A 21867-nucleotide genomic window follows, 5' to 3' on the forward strand; every position below is an offset into this window, starting at 1 on the left:
ATTATTGAAATGGGTTTGGATTCCATCTCATTGTTAGGAATCGATTATTGAATAACTAAAAAGGATATGATTTAATGCATTTTGTCTGTATTTTCAATATTCTCAAATTACCCATAATTCTAAATATATATATATATATTTATATATATACCTCTCTCATGGATCATTTATTTTTGTAGAGTTATTTTAGAAATTGAACTAGTTTTAATTCCGATTTATTAATGTAAAGAGCATTCTGAATCTATATGATAAACATCTTTTAATGAAATGAAATATTCTCGTACCCATTATTTCCTTATCCCATCCAATTGTTTTCCTAACAATGACATTTTCTGTTTGGGCCCGGTTTCGTAGTCGGCCTCTCAGCACCGGAAGAAAAAGAATTATAACGTCGTCGTATTTGGCATTGTTGCGGTTTTCTTCCAGTTCCTCGCTCACTGTTTCCTGACGATTCGAGACTCGGCGAAAACAGAGGGCAGAGCATTTTCCATACATTCCGGCTGAAATTCAAGCATTCCTCTTCTGGGTAAAATTCTTTTCGACTTTATTTATGTGGGTTTTTGGTGGACGATCTTGTTTCTAGTGAATTTCCTCAAGGAAAGTTGCTATTTGTACATATAGTGATGAGGCCTGTAAATTCTGAAATCAATTGCCCACCACTAGTCTAGTCTTTGATTAAGTTCATGTGAAAACCTCAATTATTTATACTAGTGTTTTCTGTTGGTTAATTTGAATTCCAAGTATTCACCTTTTGAGCACCGTTACCATTCAAGGCCTGCTCCCTTGTCATCTGACTTTCTTTAAGGGACTGAAATTTTCAGTGCAGAATGGCAAAGTCTTGCAGTGGCCTAGCAGATGAGCTAGTCAAGTGTCTTAGTGAGTGTGATTGCATTAAGGTTGAGAAGCGGTCGATCCGGGAATGTGCCGGAGAGAAGAGCCCATCGATATCTAGCGAATGTATCGGTCTGAGGGAAACATATTTCAATTGCAAGAGAGGCCAGGTTGACATGAGAAATAGGATTCGCGGGAACAAAGGCTATTGATTTGTGGTAATGTTTACCAAGTCCTCAAATAAAAATTCTGTACTCAAATAGAATGTTATGTTGGCCAACCTAATTGTGAAATTACTTTTGTAGTTGAATCGAAGGTTTTATTTAATAGTGATATAAGTGTTTGTAGTTCGGTTGAGCTATTTTTCTTACGTAGTATGATTACTTATTCTCTTTACCACTATTTCTTTGTAATCACCTGCAATTTCTGTCAAATGAGAAAGAAGTGATTCGTATTTGCCTACCATTGTACCAAGTTGTATTTTTAGTGCATGTGTTCGTACTTCATACTAGTTTGTTTTACTTGAATTTATAATTTTAGACCGTTGTCAAGCCATTTTAAAATACACATCTAGTACTCTATACTGCTCTGATTTCTTGCATACATACTTTTATAAATCTATGTAGTAGTCCAAGATCGATACTCTTTTTCTCTTGTAAGCAAATTGAAATTTCTTAATATTTTGAAAGTATCTTTTGAAGTAATCTACCCCTTATCCCTTACTAGAGAAAAAGCACTATTCAAACATTGGCCATGTTCATTTTGCTGATCAAGCTGTCATCTCATAATCTAGCTCCTATTGGAGGTCTATTCAGAACTTATCATAATCAAGATCCTGTACTCTTGTCACTTTTGACAGGAGTTGGATTCAGTATTTAAAAGTATTTTCCAGTTGTTATACTGAATTTGGTAATCATAATTTTCATAAGAATATTTACTGCCAGAAATATTTTTTCTCTTTAGTGGTCCATATTTATAGATCTTGTTCCAGTTTGTTGGTTCAAAAAGGCCTAACATCTTGATCATGGTGGTGTGTTAGAACTGGGATCATGACCCTGGCCAGGATGTGGATGGTCCTTTTCTTGATCATGTTGTGGTTTATGAAATAGAATGTGGCAATGATGATGAATCAAGACTCTTTTATGTACCGAGGGATGCTCTACGATGAGCTTCCAAGCACTATTTGAGCCACATTTAAGAATTCAATTCTTTTTTAATATTTGTTTCTTTTATCTTGTTACTTTCTTTGTTTCAGGTTTTCAGTCGATGGAAACTGTTTTGGTTTGCCTGTGATTGTATTTAAACAAGTTTTGTATTTGAATTTTGGTGATTTTGTCCTTATCTATTTGTCATTCTGGTTTTTTTCCTTTATAGTATGGGATCACTGTGTACTATTTCTCAGTTAGTTGAATCAGCATGATATATACTGTATGGATTTGCTTGTGAATCTGACTAAGTTTGGACCTGAATTCCTTTGAGTATGATTTTCCTTGTCAGTTGAATGATTTCGTTTTCACCCTTCTAGCAAGAGTTTGATGTGTTATGTGTCATGCAGTAAGTTGAGATGATGCAGAATTTGGTGATCATATTTTCTCATAAGTCTAGTTATTGACGGAAACACTTTTTCCTTTTTAAGGGTGCACAAAAAATGCTTACTGAAAACCATATTTATAGATCTTTTTCCAGTTTGAGGGTTCAGAAGGGCCTAGTTAAGTGCATGATGCATCTCTACATTTGATAGATACCAGCTCAAATTACAGTAAACTAGCTCCATGTGGTGGTAGACCTGTCTAGTGATGTACAAATATACCATTGTATGGAGCTGATATACCACTATAGGGAACTTTTCTACATTAAGGTCTTGGTATTAATGCACCATAGAATTTTCTATATATTGTTCAATGGTGCTGTGCTAGAGGCCTAGAGCAGTGACCATAACCCTGGCTAGGATGTGGAAGTTCCTTGTTTCATTCATATCACAATTTATGATCCGAAATGTGGCAATGATGATCAATCAAGACTCTTATATGTAACGAGGGTTTCTCTTCGAGCTTTCAAGCACTTTCTGAGCCACATTTTATGTAGTTTTCAATTCCTTGTTCTTCTGGTTTACTTTCATTGTTTGTTGTTTCTAGTCAATAATGTTTGAGATTGCCTCTGATTGGGTTTGAATAAGCTTTTACCTCGATTCTGGCAATTGGGATTTTCGTTATTTATTTGGCACCTTTTTTTTTTTTTTTTTTTCCCAATTGGAATACTGGCTATTGGGACATTTTATGCAAGCGGTTTCCTACTTGTCTAAGTATGATGCTTATACCCTTGATCTGTGTTCTTTCTTTGCCTTTCTACAGTTACAAATGCATTATGTGTGTGTTTATTTTCTAGTGAGCGTCTTATGTTCAGCATATTATTGGGCAGGGATTGCTTTGAGATGGGAATCTTCCAGTTGGCACCTTTTAACTGCTGTTCAGGTGTTAAGTTCTTCGTAACGTGCTTCACCAATTTCCCCTCATTTCTATTTACAGAACATTTGTTGGTGTGCTCCTCCAAACGTTGGGGTAGCTGCTGCTAAGAACAGCCCAGTTGAAGTTGATTATGTATACATCTTTTGTTTCTGGTCTATGTAGCCTTGTGAACGATCTTGTGAAGTAAAGGTAGGAAAACCTTCTAGAATGATTTTTGTTTCCACTTGCTGTGAAAGTAAATTTTGAATTAGGTATTGGCGTATGCATGCTTGTTAGTTTTGATGTGCAGGCTGCTAAAGGTGGCTTGCGAGCTGGGATCAAATATGGTAACAGTAGAATTGGGATTCATGTGGTGCCGAACTTGCAACGTAACCCATGTATTGGTCGTTGGAGCATGCCGGTGGTGTTTACCGTTGGTTTGTGTTTCACAGTACAAATGGGGGAGTTACGCAGAGCCCTCGAAGGCTATAGTCCAGACAACAGCTATGTCATATGCGACCGTGTCTACGTTTTGCATCCAATTCAAAGCTTTACTCCACGCAACAGAACAACACAGACTACAAGCTCACATAAGCCAAAGCCCAATATTGACTGGCTTCCGTCTTTCCAAGCAAAGTGACATGTGTTTTCCAAGTTTCAACCTGCCGAGGGAAAAGTCCTAATTCCTCCCGAAACGGACGGTTCATAATTTTCGTGTTCCAATTGGTTGAACCCACACGTAGGACACCTCGTGAAGATGGTTAATATCATTAGGTTTGATTATGGTACGTTCAATTTCCGGGAACAATTCAAATTCAAAACCAACCTCTCCAAGAAAAGCCCCATGTCTAGACAAAACCAGCTAATAATCCCAATATGCTGCGAATCTTCGCTTTGCCGCACCCCCATATGTTATATAAAGTCTCCAAACCAACTAGTAAGTTTTTAAGTCTCAAAGGGGAAGGGAGCTACAATGGCAACCACTAGAATATTGCGCACGTTTAAGCCTATGACTATTCATTCCTCCTCTGCTTCTTCTTCTTCACCACCAACAACTGTTAGGTGTCTGAGCAAGGATGCCGGGTTGATGAGTGGAGAGAAAAAACTTGGTACTGCGAATGAGAGAAAACAAATGGCGGTTGTTAAGGCTTCAGTGGCCGGTTCCCAGACACTTACCACATCGAAGCCACAAGTGAATCGAGGAGTTATAGATTTGGCTTCCTTGGTTACAAAGACCAATCGTTCTTTGCTCATTCTACTAAGAACGGCTCTCAAGAGAAAATCTATACAGCAGCAGGTCCAGATGTTCATTGAAAGGGTGAGTGATAAAACTCTGAGCTTCTGTAACTCTTGGTGAGAAAAGTTGTCTGTCATGTGGTAACTTTGTGTTTAATTGGAATAGGATGGCTTATGATTAACACTAGTACTGTGCAGGGCATAATTGACTGTCGTTTCTTTACATTACTTGCTGTTGCAGGATCTTTACTTGGTTCAGTATTGTGCTTTGTCGAGGTACACACTTTCTTTCCAATTCTTTGAATTAGTTGTTCATAATTAAAATCATAACAAGGTTAATTTCTTGGTTAACTTCTACGTTTGACTGACATACATCATTCCTATGTGAAATGCAGGGTTGTTTTATTGTTCTAGAGTCATATTTCCAGTATTTTCATGCCTTGTCTCAGAAGACAGATCAAGGACATATGGTGCACCTACTTATTGAAGCAATAGGTAACCCTGCTCTAGCTTTCTGTACATATGATACCAGAAGAAGAAATTGGAAGACAAGAATACCATTTAACACTTTGATTCCTTAATTCTACAGACATGTTCCTAGTAGGAACAGCCATGCTTATATTCGGAGTTGGGTTGTATGCCATGTTCATGGGGTCAAAGGCTGCGAAAGATAGAGGACCGCGGTTCAGTGAGTCAAACTTGTTTGGGCTGTTCTACATGAAGGTACCACTCGATCACTTTCTGACATATTGACAGACATGCCTAGCTAGTTGTTCCTCTGTATTAATTTGATCTCTATGGTTTCAGGCAGCTCCAGCATGGGTCGACATGAAATCAGTTTCGCAAGCAAAATCTAAAATTGGGCATGCAGTGGTGATGATACTTCAAGTGGGACTGTTGGAGAAGTTCAAAAGTATACCTCTTGTCACACCGCTCGATCTTGCTTGCTTTGCCGGAGCTGTGCTTGTCTCCTCAGCTTGTATCTTCCTTCTTTCCAGACTTGATTATTCTGCTACCACTGCTGGCTGATCAATGATCATTTCGACAAGAGTTGCACACCTCACAATCAAGTTCAAAAGCAGAGCCACCCATATTGATTTATTTATTAATAACCCATTCTTTTTGAAGTACTGATACTGATATACACATCTACTACTGATACTGATACTGATACAGGAGTCATAATAAACCCGAAAGGGAAGAGGGTTATCTCGAAACCCTATATAGAACATAGATGTTCCTTCCAATTCTTTATTAGGTTATTGGAGTTGTAATCCAATTGTTTGAGTTCTTAATAAAAGCTTATGTATAGTACGCAGACAGAAGATTGTATTGTTTCTTTCGGAAATATATATATCAAGTATGAAAAGAAATTGGCGCAGTTGTTGCGAACTTAAACCCTTAAATATTGATAGAGAAAAACCAGTGAGACAATGCAAGTGCTACAGGGGAATTTATTCAGTTCGATCCATCAATGAAATTGTACAATCACAGATCACCTAGAAAGCATATTCAAGGCGTAGTCATACGCCGTCCACCTCCGAAAGGCCATTCTCCAAGGCTGTAACCAGCTTCCTGAAATAATCTTTAGTGGCCCTCGTCATATTTTCAAGTTTTAAGCGAAATGCGTGGAAGCTCTCCTTTAATTCTACCTCAGAAGCCAGATATGGTTGCAATTCAGTCTCGGCGCATTTGTGAAGCCTCTCGAGGCTGTACTCTGCATGACCTTGCAAGTGCTCAAACAGATCAGCCTTAAGACGCTCATCCTCAGGCATGTAGTAGCCATACGCATAGCTCCACCGCAGCACCTGCCTACATTCAATTATCTGTTGCCATGCATCTATGATGAAATTGAGTTCAAGCTCAGACAGATACTGTTGTTTCCTAATAAGCTCCATAATGTGCTTGGTTCGCACCTCCTCTAAAGACTCGACAGCCTTTTCCTTCGAAGACTGATTGTTTGCCCATCGCTCATAATAATGAAGATACCTATCTAAATACTCCTTCAGCTTCTTCTGATCCGGCTCCAAATCCAACTCCTTGAGCTCATCAGTATTCGCCCTATACGCGTTACAACATCTAGTAGAATAACTTTCGAATTTCGCAAGACAATACCAGCAAAACTCATACCTACAAGGAGCTGAGCAAGTCATGTGGTGACACCCTTGGTTCTTCTGAATTGGTCTCTTGCACTTTGGACAAGGCTTGGTGTTAACCAATATCCACTGCGCATTTTGCGAGCTGTCCTTGTTCTTCATAATCCACTTCCTCACCGTCTCACAGTCCACCGGACGGTGACTCTCCTCCGTACAATTCCAGCAATAGCTATGCGAACAAAGACACGAAACATCATAGCTTCTGGTCTCATAACTATCGAACCTAACAGCGTACTTACAATCCGGGGCGGGACACCACTTGATCTTGGTCTGCTGTTCGACGTACGATCTCAAAAGGTAGTGCCTGTACCTCTCGTACTCCTGTTTCGACACCAAGACCGAGATCAAATCAGGACCAACCGCCGCCCTACACGGCGGTTCGGGACACCTCAGCATCAAACACGCGGGGCCATCCTTGATCGCTGTGCTGATGTAACCCCTCCAGCACTCTCCACAATAACGATGACCGCAGGCGGCCGAATACATCGATCCATAGCCATACACCTCAAAACATATACCGCAAATAGTTCTTTGGTTTTTCGGATTGAATTGAACCACAGGCTGCTCCAACAGACCTACCTTTTGCCGGATCCTATCTTCATCGGCGAACCACTCGTCGTTGAGATTGATCACGTTCCAGTTGAACTGAGTGAGGACGAAGCAGGCAGCGGATTGCGATATTGATAGTACAGCAGACACTTCAGTGATAGCATCCTCTTGAAGCTTGGCAATCTCTTCTTCTTTCAGAACAGTGTAGTTTTGCCGATCATTTGATTCCTCTTCAATCGACTGATCATCATCGTCGTCGTCACAATCGCTAAAGCCGTCGTCGTCGTCGTCGTAGTAGTTGTCATCGTTCATGTAGTCTGTGTCATCCATGACGGCGGCCTATACAAAATTAGGGTTCTAATGATTTTCACGGTGTACAGAAGAAGGGTGGGATTTGGGAAAGTAATGGAGATGGAGGGAGGGTTTATATGGGCTTGTGTTGGAAGTCCACGGCGTGCGTTTCCTTCTTGGTCTTGGTTTCAATGATCGGTTAGGATATGGTCTTTGGTAAAGCACGGAAAAAGCGGAGCCTTCTATAATTCTAATTCTGTTTTGGTGCTAAAGCGGTGTGGACTTCAATGTGTTTTACCTATTAATATATTCCTTTTTTTTCTTTTTTTTTGAGAAGACCTATTAATATATTCCTTGATTTTGGATCTACGTAGATCCGCAATATCATGATTCGAGTTGTTCATAGTCATATTTTATTTTTTAGTGCTCGTTAATAGTTCATATCTGCTAGCTTCCAACTCTTGAAATTTCACCCAAAGTTCTCCTTAGAATTGTAATATTTTTGATTGGCACTCGAAAGAATGATCTAGGAAAAACATACTTTTTCACCAAAATTGATGTACGCGATACTTACTAAAAAAAAAAAGTTGAATAATAACCTATGTTACCAAATTGTTCGTCTCAAAAGTTGGCTTGTAGCTGTGCGGTTTAATAATAGCGTGTACTTATGTGATCGAGAGATTTTGAGATGATCCACACAACATGTCACTTTTGTGGTCACTAGTCTTGGTTATTGTTGTAGTTTTTGGTCAATTTGAGTTGAGTTTATCGTGGTTGAATCCACTGACATGTCAGACTCTCATCTTTCAAGTATGAAAGCGTAGTTTTAGTTTTTTGATGCCATGTCCTTGTCGATCCCTTAGTGAAGCTGTAATTGCAGTTAGTTTGTATAGAATGAATTTTCATTTGAACCAAAATATTGATTCCAAGTGACACAGAGAATTTTTTTTTTGGGTTATTGCAACACCATAGGCTATAGGGGACTCATATCTATGCCAACATATAGTTTAGGTACGGCATAAGCGTGCCTACATATGACACGGAACATAATCATATGATACCGTAATTTGATTTACAGACAAGATTGCCAAAAATAATGAAGAAAAATATACTCAAATTGATATATAGCAAAGTAGAATTACACAAACTGATCGAGAAACCTAATTAACTATAAATATTGAAAACTACAGAAACTAATTTGCTCATTCTCCCTCAATTTCCCCTCCCTGCCCTGCATGGTGTGCATCAATCACTCAGCATAAGAACACATCTCATAGCTCATGGCAGAGGCTGGATTCCGATAAGTACAGAGGTCGCAACACCAACCATTACGTTCCATATTACACACGTCACAGGTAATGGCAGTCCCCACATTGATATAAGTGCACTGGTCACAGGTCCAACTAGCCTCGTCATAGGGCATGTCTCAGGAAGGCCCTCCTCCAGTGCACTAGCCAGCTTCTTAAAATAAGTTCCAGTCACCATTGTCAGGTTTATGAGTCTCTTTCTAAAATCCCTGTAAATTTTCAGCAAGTGGTCATTGTTATCACCACAGACAAGAAACTACTGCAGTTCGCTCTCGGCACACTAGTGAAGCGTCTCGAGGCTGAACTTGGCATGGCCTTGCAAGATCTCGAATAGCTGACGCTTGCGAGGCTCATCATCACTCATGTAGTAGCCATAAGCATAGGTCCATCGCAGTACCTGCCTGCATATTATTATCTGTTGCCAGGCCTCTATGATGAAATTGTATTCATGCTCTTTTGTATTTCCCTGTATCTTTCCAAGTTCATGTATGTGCACATTCTTCACCTTATCAAAATCCTCAAGAGCCTTTTGCTTTGATTTTCCATTGTTGTCCTAGCATTCAAAATAATGAAGGTATCTCTCTAAATACATCTTCGCCTTCTTCTTTTGGCTCTCGACAATACTCATCCCTGTCCCAGATGACCTGTATTTGTTGGTGGTGAGTGTGGTGGTGAGGAAGGATATCTGCCAGTTCCTTGTCGGCGATGATGTCGGGGTCTGAGAAAGGCAGCAGTGTGGCGGGCATGGTGGTCCGATGGTGGTGGCAGGCCTCCATGTGCAAGGGCTGTCTTGGGCTGGGGTCAGGGCTTGGGCACTTCGGGCCTTGGTATTGTGGGCCTGTTCTTGGGCTGGCTGTCCTTGGGCCTGGGATTCACCCTAGGTCCATTAGGTTTTATTTCATTTACTGTTGTTTTTTATTTATATTATTTCATTTGTTTGCACTATTTGCGAGCAATAAGTCCCTACAACTATTGTGTCGGGCTAGTCGGGCTTTGTGCCTGTGTGTGCACTCTAAGTGCCTTGTCTGCTCTAGGTAGGCGGCGAGTTCCTTGCTTCGTCAAATGGTCGCTACCGCCTAGTGGCAGGGTGAGACTAAGTGTCGCCTGGTCTCTCCGGCGGCAACATAGTAGGAAAGCTATGCTAAAGCTGGCAATTATGCTACGTTGTAATCGTGTTACATATCGAGTTATGTTTCCGTTATGTCACCGCTATGTCAAAGCAAATCGAGTAGCCAGTAGAGCACTCTTTGCTAGTTGGTGCTTCTTTGAATACATGTATTATGTAGAGATTCCTGATATCATTTCGGGACATACTCTAGATGCTTATTGTAATAAGGGGTTTAGGCTTAATGTCCCCCCCGTGTATTCGACAGTTTCATTAATTAAGGCGCGAGGGCAGCCGCACCAGCCCTTTATTCAAAAAAAAAAAAAATGGTAAGTACACCTCTTACGACATTGTTGCAAGCTTTTGAACAAATTCGTTGTCAATGTTGTAATTTTTATTGTAATCTTAGTTCTAATAATTGTAATTACACCTCTTACGACATTGTTACAAGTTTTTGAACAAATTCGTTGTCAATGTTGTAATTTTTGTTTAACTATATGTAAATAGTGTAAATGAATATGGTAACTTTTGTTCTCAATGTTGTAATTTTGGTTCAAATGATTGTAATTTTTTATTCAAATAGTTGTAAATGAGTGTATGAGATACCCACAAGTACCATAACTTGTCTCGTGAGAATACTATTACTCCTAGATGATGCATTTAATGAATAGTAGTACTCCTCGAAGCATATTTCGCAAGTAGTTGTTAGATTTTGGCTAGCATTATGTTCGACTATTGGTTTCTTCAACAAGCCTGCCTTGTCTCGGACTTTATCTTCATCAGAAAACCATTCATCCTGTAGATCCTCAACACTCCAATGAAAGTGAGGGAGTAGTAAGCATGCATTAGATTTGGATATGGAAAGGACGGTAGACACTTCTGAAATACAATCCTGCTGAAGTTTGGCAATTTCTTCCTCTTTTAGAAGAATATAATTTTCCTGTGGACATCGACCCTCACCAAAGTCATCGACTTGTTCATCTTCTGGAAGATAGTCATCGTCACCCGCGCTGTAGCTCAGTGATTCTTCATCGCCACTATCTGCGGTTCTATAGTCGTCCTCGTTCTCCATGGTCCTAGTTCCTTGTTTAGCCTTCTATAGATTGTGACCAACACCTACAAGGAACACGTACAGGAGCCTTTAGCCATTGTGCGATGGCACATCGATATTTGTCTAGAATTATAGATACGCTAAACCTGTTTTAGAATGAGAGAGATTGATGAGAGTATTTTGTATTTCATTATTGAGAATAGGAGCCCTATATATAGGGATTACAAAGTACATGTTCTAATGATACAAGGAAAACTAATCCGAGTAGGACTAGGAATTCTAGAACCTTCTCTCCTATTACAATCATGGAACTACTCCTAGTTTGATAAGGCACACAAAGTTGATTTTCCTTCAACACTCCCCCTTGTGCTGCTCAAACTTGGTGGTGACGCTTCATCCGTTGCCTCGTTAAAAACCTTGCTCGAGTGAAAAACCCTGTGGGACAAAAACAAGCTCGAGGAGGAGAAAAAGAGTATAACACGTCATTCAATCTTCGAGATCGAACATGTAGACATCATAACTCCCCTTGATGTTAATATCTCCCTTGATTGCTACAATCGTGGGAGTTCGGATAACTTTCTCAATCCGATGCTCTTTACATGTTTCTCGAAGGTGGATTTAGGTAACGACTTAGTAAATAAGTCCGTTACATTATCATCTGATCGGATTTGATTCACTTCAATCTTTAGAAGTGTTTGTTGTTGCTGATTATACAAGAATTTAGGCGATATATGCTTGGTGTTGTCGCCTTTGATGAAACCTAACTTCATTTGCTCAATATAAGCTGCATTATCCTCATAAATGCATGTAGGTTCATCCGTGGTAGACTTCAAACCACAACTTCCTCGAATATGTCTAATTACAGATCTTAGCCATATGCATTCACGCACAGCTTCATGTAGAGCAATAATCTCTGCGTGATTTGAGGAAGTAGCAACAAGAGTCTGTTTTGTAGAGCTCCAAAATATCGCGGTGCTTCCTATGGTAAAGACATAACCCGTTTAGGAGCGATCTTTGTGAGGGTCAGAGAGGTACCTTGCATCAGCAAAACCCATCGAAACATTGTTGTCGTTTTGATGGAGGGAAGTGGGGGGCGATGCTGGCCACCATGGACGGTGGAGGCGCCGGCGACGGCAACATGGTAGTTGGCAAAGTCTTGGACAGCGGCGTTTTGCCTCTTGAGGTCTGATCCCAAATTCCCATCATTCCTTTTCTCTCTGTAGGGATAAAATAGGCCCATAGCAACCGTACCTCTTAGGTATCAAAAGATTGTCTTTACACCAATCTAATGGCAGCGTGTTGGCGTAGAGCTATGTCGAGCTAACAAGTTTACTGCGAATGAGATGTCCGGTCTTGTGCATTGAGCTAAGTACAATAATGCGCCTATTGCACTTAAATAGGGCACTTCGGCCTCTAATAATTCTTCGTCCTCATCCTTTGGACGAAACAGATCTTTTCCGGGCTCAAGACTACGGCCAATCATGGGAGTACTCACAGGCTTTGCTTTATCTTCATTAAAGCGCCTTAGAATTTTCTGAGTATATGCAGACTAATGGATCAAAATTTCATCACTACGGTGCTCGAGTTATTAACATAGACAAAACAATGTTTTCCCAAGATCTTTCATCTCAAATTCGGATTTCAAATATTTAGCAGTTTCCTTTAACTCATCTAGGCTTCCAATTAGGTTCATGTCATCGACATACATAAACTGCTACGATTGCAAATCCGGAACTTGTTCTTTTAATGAACACGCATGGGCATATTTCATTATTAATATATCCCTTCCCAATCAAGTAGTCACATAGACGGTTATATCACATCCGTCCGGATTATTTTAATCCATATAGTGAGCATTTTAATCTTATTGAAAACGCGCTCCGTAGTTTAGAGCCACTTGATTTGGGTAATTGAAGTCCATCTGGAACTTTCATATATATCTCTAAATCTAGATCCCCATAGAGATATGCTGTAACCACATCCATAAGCTGCATGTTAAGTTTTTTGGAAACTACCAAACTGACAAGGTAGCGGAACGTTATAACGTCCATTACGGAAGAATACGTCTCCTCGTAGTCGATTCCAGGGCATTGAGAGAAACCTTGCGCCACGAGGCAGGCTTTATAACTAACCACCTAATTTTTCTCATTACGCTTTCTAACAAAGACCAATTTATGGCCAACAGGTTTTACATCTGGGGGTGTCTGCATTATAGGCCCAAATACCTGTCTTTTTGCTAGTGAATCTAATTCAGCCTGGATCACATCTTTCCATTTAGGCCGATTAGCTCTTCGTTGACATTCTTCGACAGAGCGAGGTTCGATATCATCATATTCTATAATTCCTTTTGCAACATGATTTGCAAATGCATCATCAATAGCCATAGAATTTTTATCCATCATCTCATGTACACTAGTGTAATTCATGGAGATCTCCCTATTCTCTGGAATTGGTTCTGACATTGGAGCGTCTCCCAATGATGTCTATTGGACATAACCATAATCCGGAATATTCACATGAGATGGATTATTTACGTCGATGATTAATGGATTATTTTGTGCCAAACTCGCTTTCTTTCTTGGGCGAGAATCCATTGAACCTATGGGCCTCCCTCGCTTCCTGGAGGGGGCTGTAGGCCTAGCCACAACGTCACCAAGGGAAGGGACGTTGGCGCCATACTCAGATACTCTTGAGATGGCATCATGTCCTCTAGTTTTAGGGACATCAATCCTTACAGGCACGTTTGTAGCAGGTATGTGTGATCTCGTCACTTTAGCGATATCAAAAAACGCATCAGGCATCGATTCTGCTACGTTATGAAGATCGAGAATTCTCCACACTTCAATTTTGGACTAGGCGGTTCAGGGATCAAGATAAAACAAAGTGGGGACAGACCACGACAATTCCTGTCGTTCTTGTTGAACATTTATGTTCTTATCTCCCCCTAATGACGGGAAGACTATCTCATCAAAGTGATAATCAACAAATCTAGCGGTAAAGAGATCGCCTGTCAAAGGTTTTAAGTAGCGGAAAATAGTTGGAGAGTCATATCCAACATAAACGCCTAATCGTCTTTGAGGACCCATTTTGATGCGTTGTGGTGGCGCAATTGGCACATAAACTGCGCACCCAAATATGCGTAAATGTGAGACATCAGGTTCATACCCAGTCACCATCTGGGACGCAGAAAAGGGTTGAGTGGCAGTAGGCCTCAGACGAATAAGCACGGCTGCATGCAATATTGCATAGCCCCAAGCAGAAATAGGGAGATTGGTGCGCATAACCAATGATCTAGCGACTATTTGTAGTCGTTTAATGGCGGCTTCTGCGAGACCATTTTGGGTGTGAACATAAGGAACATGATGTTCAACTTCAATCCCCACCATTGTCTAATCTTATAGGCTTAATAGGATGATCAGGGTGGTGAGCCCTTAACTTAATAATATGGGCTAGGAGTTTATCAAATGCAGCATTCCTAGTGGACAATAGCATGACACGTGATAGCGAGTAGATGCAGCAACCAACACCATAAAATATCTAAATGGTCCGCGGGATGGTTGAATAGGTCCACAAATATCACTTTGGATTATTTGTAAGAATGGTATATTTTCTTTAGTGTCCTTTGCATAGGATGGTCTCGATCCTAATTTTGCTAAAGAGTAGGGTTTGCAGAACGAATGATGGGCTTTAGAAACAACCAATGAGGATTTTGGTTGAGCCATGAAGTCACAATGGACTGTAGAAGCAGAATTTGGATACATGGGAGCATATGTGGCGTCAAAGCCACCCATAGGCCGCAGGGGGATGGCGGCGCCGGCCTGTGAAGGCCGGTTTTGGGGGTGAATGGATCTGTGAGGCACAGAGGCTCCTTCGGGGTCCAAAATCCAATTTTTACTTCTTTTCGTTCTGAAAAATGGATGTCCGTGTGAAGTCTTTAATATACGGATCATCATATCACAACCTTGATGTCCCAAACGGTCATGCCAAAGCCTATGTGTCGGAATCCCATAAATCATCTCTCATAACGTGATTGGATTCAATTATTCGAATAGTGGTTGCATACAACCCACTAGAACGACACATAAGTTTCTCTAAGACTCGTTTATGTCCGTAGTCATTAGAGGTGATGCAAATGAACTCTTGTCCATTCTCACAATGTGTTTCCACATGAAAACCATTGGCTCCTATATCTTTGAAGTAATAAAGTTCGAAAAATATGCCCACGACATGAGATAAAATAAATCGATGCTTTATTAATAATAGCCAATGATTACATCAAAGTTTTGTGACCATAATCTAATCCAAAATAAAAATCAAACTTTAGACAAATCGTAGTCACTCAATTCATTGGATAACTCCAATTAAATATGACCAGGAAAGTAGGAAGAGATGTCGGTGGAGCAAGGCTCACTTAAGTACCACTAATCTGAAGCTACTTTCCTAGACATCATACTTAATTAGATGAGCCTGGTAAGAAAGAGTTAATCCAATAAGTCATTTTATTGATTAAGGCATAGTTGCCATTACATAATTCTTGGAAATATAAAAGACTATACTAATAAAATCTGCGGTATTTTGTCTATCGCCAGATTTAAAGTCTTCCATAGCTCGATATCTTGATCACCACTGATCAGGTACTCCTTAAAATACCATGAAGATGATGCTCTCTTGATTGAGATGTATTGACGCAATACATATGGTCCCTAGGACCAATGACGTTGGAATAGTGTTACCATGGCCAAAAGTGGCGCCATGGTGTCCAACCTTATACCCTCAATGTCATGACTCCTATGGTCACGTTATGGTTTTCTCAATCAATTTGTTCTTTTGTGCTTTTCTACAATCATGCATCAATGATATGATGCGGAGAGTTTCCGAACAATATTTCATAACTCTTTCAAAGTTTAGAGAAGCGAATATTATTCCATCGTGCTTCTAAGTTCGGAAAATTGTGAACGTTACTAACACTTTTACGAGGCGTAACCCAAAGGTTCTTAGCGGTATCCTCATTCATGTACTCAAACTGGAAGGCCATCTTCATGTGGCACTTCATCAGGGTAAATGGCCCTGGAATTATCTATCTCAATTTGAGAGCCTTGAGTAGTTCCTTTAGAACAAGACTCCTGGATTGTAGGCAATAAATAAAGGGCAATTAGGTGGAGCTCAACATTATGAGCCCACATGAAAATATCTCGTGCCCGTAGAATCCAATGGAGTAAAATCGAGCTCATCCAAGTCTGACATCCTAGAAAGGAAAGCAAGAACATATTTAGTTTCGGAGTCAATGCTTCCATGAAAACTAATATAAGATTTATGAGCCTTAATGCTACCAAGAAGTCGATTTTCAAGAATATTTGGATTAGACCGAAATAATGATGTTTATATGGTCATAAATCGATGCTTACGGATGCTCTTAGTCCGAAGCTTACGAACACTCTTAGTCCGTAATATTTCGATGCTCACGAACGCTCTTAGTTCGTAGTTTACGAACGCTCTTAGTTCTTATAGCGTGAATCCCCACGATTCCGCTTTTCAAAGAATTGAACCCACGTTATAAGAAAGGTGGGATGTAGAAGAAGGGAGGTTGCAAGTTCCCGAGAAAAAGAAGGAGAAATTTAAATTTCGGAAAGCGGGAACTTTAATTTAAAACTTACTAGTTGAAATTTGGAGCAGATCTGCTTCTGAACAGCTTTCACTTCGATTGGTGTACAGGTCTCAAAACAACTCCAATAAGGCTGAAATTCGGAGGTCAGATAGAAGAGACATAGACAAACAACTTTAATGAAGGAAGGATTTTGATATGAGGTCCCAATCAAGACTTTTCGGGGTGTGAAAGCAAGCTGATCTGCACAAGAACGAGCGTCCTGCTGTGCTGCAGGGGCAGTAGGCGGCACAAGGGTGCGTAAGGGCAGCAGAGGCAGTATACAGAGCAGGGGAGCGTAGGCAGGCAGCAGCGGCTAGGCTAGCTCGGGCTACATGCAACGGTGGAAAAGGTGATGTTGAAGAGAATTTCAATTTTTGGATTTTTAGTTTTGTGGTTAGAACTCGTGCTGATAATGTGTTTTAGAATGAGAGATTTGAGAGAGATTGATGAGAGAATTGTGTATTTCATTATTGAGAATAGGAGCCCTATATATAGGGATTACAAAGTACATGTTCTAATTATACAAGGAAAACTAATCCGAGTAGGATTAGGAATTCTAGAACCTTCTCTCCTATTACAATCATGGAACTACTCCTAGTTTGATAAGGCATACAAAGTTGATTTTCCTTCAACAAAACCCTAATAATGTGATAAGTACATTCTTATTTCTTGTCAAACAAGTAATTTATTTATAAAATATCGGCGTCTCTTTACATAAAAGAAGGAAATCTAATCATAGATATCGTAAATCTTTTTCCAATAGAGAACCAGGCGCTTACCCTCTCCCACTTTATAATCTCTATATCAATTTTTAGCCGGGAGGAAAGTACTTAATAGAAAATTACATAGTAGCATATGACTAAAGATATAAACACAGAAAACTCACTTTAAAAAAGATTTATACAAATAAGGATATGAGCCCAGACCTAAAAGCTAAATGACCTGCCTCCTAATTTTAATGTAAAATGACCAAAATACTCGATCTTTATCAAAATTTACGCGCATTGCCTTAATACCCAATCCCCAAAACGAAAATTCGAAGCCTAGAACACCAAAATAGAAACCCCAATGCCCCAAAACGTGCATTATGCTTATTTTTGTTCTTGCTTGAACAAATTTTTGGATTTTCTATACTAATTTTGCAGTTTAATTTTTTGATTTTCAGGTCTCGTCATCCTCTTTTGATGTGGGAGTTGTTCTCGACGGAAATTCATTGTCCGACATTTCATATCCGTTCATCCGCAATGTGAGCCACAACGGAGTGGAATCCAGCGTAACCACTGCTTCGGCAACGGTGACTCAGCTTTGCAGAGTGGATTGCGAGGTGATGAGGTACAGAGAGAAGAGGAAGAAGCACAAGTTCCAGAGGTCAATCCGATACGCCTCCCGGAAAGCCTATGCCGAAACCCGGTCGAGAATCAAAGGCTGGTTCGCAAAAGCACCGAGACCGAAATGGAGGTGAAAATACTAGAAAAGGAACAAAGAAAATTGTTAGAAAGAAATCAAAGCGAAAGAGAGACTGACCGCAATACTTAACATCTGCCGACTGGGAAAATTGTAGGAGCAGGAACAAGGTAAAGCTTAGCAGAACCAAGTGAATCAGCAAGGTAGTCATGGCTTTTCTTCCTTGTTTCCTTCTAAAGTAGAAGTATTAAATAGAGATGGTCCTGAAAACGAAGAGGGATCTTCAAACGTGAAGAAGGAGATGGTATCAGTGTGGAGGATTAGGTGTCAAATAGGCGAAGAAGGAAAGGATTACGTGCAATAACATGAGCAATAAACTAATAAGCCCCTGGAGGGTGGGACAGAAATGGATATATATATATATATATATATATATTTTTTTTTTAGAACAGAAAATAACCATTAATCAACAAAACTTACAATAGGGGGACATGAACCAAAACCCCAAGAAACCGCGGTTACAGAGACCATCAGGCCAAAGGGCCCAAACTCTAACCACCAGACGCCCATTTCCAAGGCTACTTTGAACATATAAACCCGTAAATTCCAGTAAAACCTTGTAATCAACAGCAAAGAAGGCAGCGTCCTCTTCAACACTGTGTCCGAAGGTACTAGGCCACGTGTAAAGGATTGCTTACCAGTAAATCGACAACAAAAGTAAACCAGAGTCAAACAAAATCGTCCTCGTCCTCGAGAACGACACCATTTACATGGCATAACACCTAGACCAAATCCTATCTCAACAGAGTAGGAAACCCACCCTACCTCAGAAGAGTAGGGACTTATTAAACCTAAACAAACCAAGCAGAAAACCCTAATGAAAACACAACTAAAACCAAAACAATTGGAAACCATGCAGCACCAGTAAGGCCCAAAAACATAGGCCCACCCCAATACCCACTTCCCCCAACAGTAATCCAACAATGCAGCAGACCATTCCCGCCGCCCGTGAGCACCATCAACACCACCCTACAACCTCACCGCATCCTGATACCGCCCCTCCACCTTGCCAAAAAGCAAGCAGATTCTACACCCAGTTGACGACCGCATCCAGATCCAGAACCATAACAGAAACAGATCCCAACAGGGATCCCTTCTGCTGCGATTTGATCGCATCTGCCATAACCCAAATAGCCTGGTCGATGACACCATAACCCACCGCCGGGAAGAAAGAATTTGCCACAGCCCCAGAACTGCCGTTGCTCCCGATCCGAGAGGGACAGATCAAGATCGATTTGCCCAACCCGAGGTCGAGAGCCTACCCTCCTCCCCTGGACCATGTCTCTGCCTTGAGGACCCGCCACTAACCAGCAACGACATCCCTTCCCGGGCAGGAACGTGATGGCAGGATCGCCGGTAGCATTCAGCCGGGAGAGAACGAACAGACTCCGGGTTTACCTTTTCTTCTTCACGCGTGGGGAGTGTTCTAGAGTGAATAATAGTTATCTAGACAGAAAGGGATTTAATTACATATCCCTGACAAATTTGCATACTATGGTTCACAATTTCGTGGTTTTTTATTTTTATTTTTTTTTTGGCATAGTATAATCATTGTTAATCACCATAGTCTAAAGGTATTTGAAAGCATGGTGCAGAATAGGCATTGGGTATTTACTTATTTCTATATGTGCCTTGAAACTCTAAATTTTGCTATTGCTACTGCTACTGTTCATGTTACTGCTTCTGCTCCTGCTACTGCTCATAATCATGCTCCTGCTCCTGCTACTACTATTGCTTCTGCTACCCGAGATTCAATCGGAGGCTTCAATTTCATTCATGGATTGACAGATCTAATTGCTCTTGCTACTGCTATTACTTGTTATATTATGCATACAGTTCATGCTTTTTTTCGGTTGCATTTGAACATATTGATGTTCTTATCATAGTTCAAGAATGTAGTTGAGTATAATTAAGCAAAAGAAAATGTAGCAAAACACGAGTACAAGTGCAGTAGTAGAATTGGACGAATATGAGTGCAGTAGCAGGATTAGGCGATGACGAGTGCAGTAGCAAAACTGGATGAGTAGCAGTGCAGTGAGTGCAGTAGCGGGATTGGACGAGTGAAGTAGCAGGATTAGGTGATGATGAGTGCAGTAGCAGAACACGAGTACAAGTGCAGTAGCAGAATTGAACGAGTATGAGTGCAGTAGAAGGATTGGACGATGAGATGAGAGTAGTAGAAGAGTGAGGTTTTGTAAAGTAACATAAATGAATTATTCTAAAAAAAAAAAAAAAAAAAGTAACATAAACGGATTAGTCTCAGGGGAAAAAAAAGTAACATAAATGGATTATTCTCAGTAAAAAAAAAGTAACATAAATGGATTATTCTCAGTAAAAAAAAAGTAACATAAGGGGATTAGAAGTTTTTTTTTTGAAAATCGAGCCAGTAGAGCGAATATAGATTCATCACAAGCCAGAATATGCCATTACATACCATTCTGCTGCCATCTATAGACAGACAAGAAGATAGTGGTAGTACCCACAATGGTACATAGAAAATAGACCCACTCATTGTACAATCAATACGTAGACATAGCGGGAATCCCCCTTTGGTACTACGCCGGAGGCGCTAGAAAGATCCGGCCCTTCCAACCTAACTCTTTAACCAATAAACCTAGCTGCCTAGAGACCTCAATTGGTGTACACCTAGATCCACTGAGAATTAAGTCGACAAGACCAGACCAAATGCAAAAGCTAAATGCACAAAAGTGCCTAGACGGTCCCTGAAAAATAGGGACTTATTGAAAGTAATAAAATTACTATTCTAGTTAATGCACTAGGGCCAAAACCCTAGCCAAAACTCAAAGCCCAAATAGGGCAGCCAACAAAGAAAGTCCACCCAAGGCCCATACGGCAGGTACGGTCCAGTCCACCCCAAACCAGTTGCTTCCCCGTCGTTTGCAACAGTCCAACGAAGCTCCATCCGCCGCATGCCGCCACGATCTGCATCGCCTCGGTCCGCGCCGCAACGATCTCACCGCCTGCAACCCACATCTCCACGGGCCACGTCGTAGCAACCCAAACCACCACAGAGAAAGCCAAACCCGATCCAGGTTGCCTGCCTCACACCGCCATCGAGTCAGCCCCGTGGTGCCGTTGACCAAGCAAAACCCATCATCAGAGCTTCGATCGCCGCCCTTGTTCGAACAACCACCGCCACGCACCATCCCAGCCAAAACCTCTGACAAAACACGAGCAAAACCCCTTCTGATGGAACCCCATGAGCCATAGCCATCAATACCCGTCCAGTAGCAGACCCATGACAACGACGAGGCCAGAGGCCAGCTCGGCGTCCGGGCGCCTCCTGACGAGCATGAAATCTTGGATCTGAAAAACCGGCCTTTAGGGTTCTCGAGGAGAGAGAGAGAGAGAGAGAGAGAGAGAGAGAGAGAGAGAGAGAGAGAGAGAGAGAGAGAGAGAGAGAGAGAGAGAGAGAGAGAGAGAGAGAGAGAGAGAGAGAGAGAGAGAGAGGTTTATTTAGTTTTGCCGACTTGCCGACAACTTGAATATAATGATGGTATATAATTAAGGGGATTAGAAGTTAAAATAAGTAGTTAAGGATAAAAAAGTAAATTAACTCATAACATGTGGCAAGTGGAGAGCAGATTGTCCTTATTTGTAAAAATTTATCCTTATAAACAGATTAGAAGTCAAAAAAGTAATTAAGGATAAAAAGTAAATTAACTCATGACATGTGGCAAGTGGAGAGTATATTGTCCTTATTTGTAAGATTTAGTCCTTATATGTTTAGGGGTCGTGACCACTTACTCAATTTTAGCCTAAAAATTG

The 21867-nt window shown here is 40.7% G+C and overlaps 4 protein-coding genes across 8 annotated transcripts; 3 read left to right on the plus strand and 1 right to left on the minus strand.

Moving 5' to 3' along the window:
* The first annotated feature begins 326 nt into the window (after positions 1-326).
* LOC112170194 (cytochrome c oxidase assembly factor 5) lies at positions 327-3546 on the plus strand. 4 transcript variants are annotated; one of them, XM_024307390.2, is made up of 3 exons: positions 327-526; positions 822-1049; positions 1871-3243. In XM_024307390.2, exon 2 carries the CDS (start codon positions 828-830, stop codon positions 1041-1043), a length of 216 nt encoding a protein of 71 aa, XP_024163158.1. In that variant the 5' UTR covers positions 327-526; positions 822-827; the 3' UTR covers positions 1044-1049; positions 1871-3243. The 4 variants fall into 4 exon arrangements, with proteins under 4 accessions (XP_024163158.1, XP_040364276.1, XP_024163155.1 ...); XM_024307387.2 differs by lacking the exon at positions 1871-3243 and adding an exon at positions 3250-3546 and having other exon boundaries at positions 329-526; XM_040508342.1 differs by lacking the exon at positions 1871-3243 and having other exon boundaries at positions 806-1296.
* LOC112170193 lies at positions 3348-5831 on the plus strand. 2 transcript variants are annotated; one of them, XM_040508341.1, is made up of 6 exons: positions 3348-3485; positions 3573-4593; positions 4710-4787; positions 4907-5006; positions 5101-5234; positions 5319-5831. In XM_040508341.1, the coding sequence occupies exons 2-6, from the start codon at positions 4249-4251 to the stop codon at positions 5538-5540; spliced, it is 879 nt and encodes a 292-aa protein (XP_040364275.1). In that variant the 5' UTR covers positions 3348-3485; positions 3573-4248; the 3' UTR covers positions 5541-5831. The 2 variants fall into 2 exon arrangements, with proteins under 2 accessions (XP_040364275.1, XP_024163153.1); XM_024307385.2 differs by having other exon boundaries at positions 3586-4593.
* A 62-nt stretch (positions 5832-5893) lies between these two features.
* LOC112170191 (probable E3 ubiquitin-protein ligase ARI8) lies at positions 5894-7780 on the minus strand. Its single transcript, XM_024307384.2, has one exon. It carries the CDS (start codon positions 7544-7546, stop codon positions 6035-6037), a length of 1512 nt encoding a protein of 503 aa, XP_024163152.1. The 5' UTR covers positions 7547-7780; the 3' UTR covers positions 5894-6034.
* Positions 7781-12078: 4298 nt separating this feature from the next.
* Positions 12079-18076, plus strand: LOC112171719 (zinc finger protein CONSTANS-LIKE 4-like). Its single transcript, XM_024308858.1, has 2 exons — positions 12079-12153; positions 17780-18076. Exons 1-2 carry the CDS (start codon positions 12079-12081, stop codon positions 18074-18076), a joined length of 372 nt encoding a protein of 123 aa, XP_024164626.1.
* The last annotated feature ends 3791 nt before the right edge of the window (positions 18077-21867 follow it).

Source organism: Rosa chinensis, chromosome 6 (assembly GCF_002994745.2).
Source record: "Rosa chinensis cultivar Old Blush chromosome 6, RchiOBHm-V2, whole genome shotgun sequence".
In the NCBI taxonomy this organism is placed as follows: Eukaryota; Viridiplantae; Streptophyta; class Magnoliopsida; order Rosales; family Rosaceae; genus Rosa; species Rosa chinensis.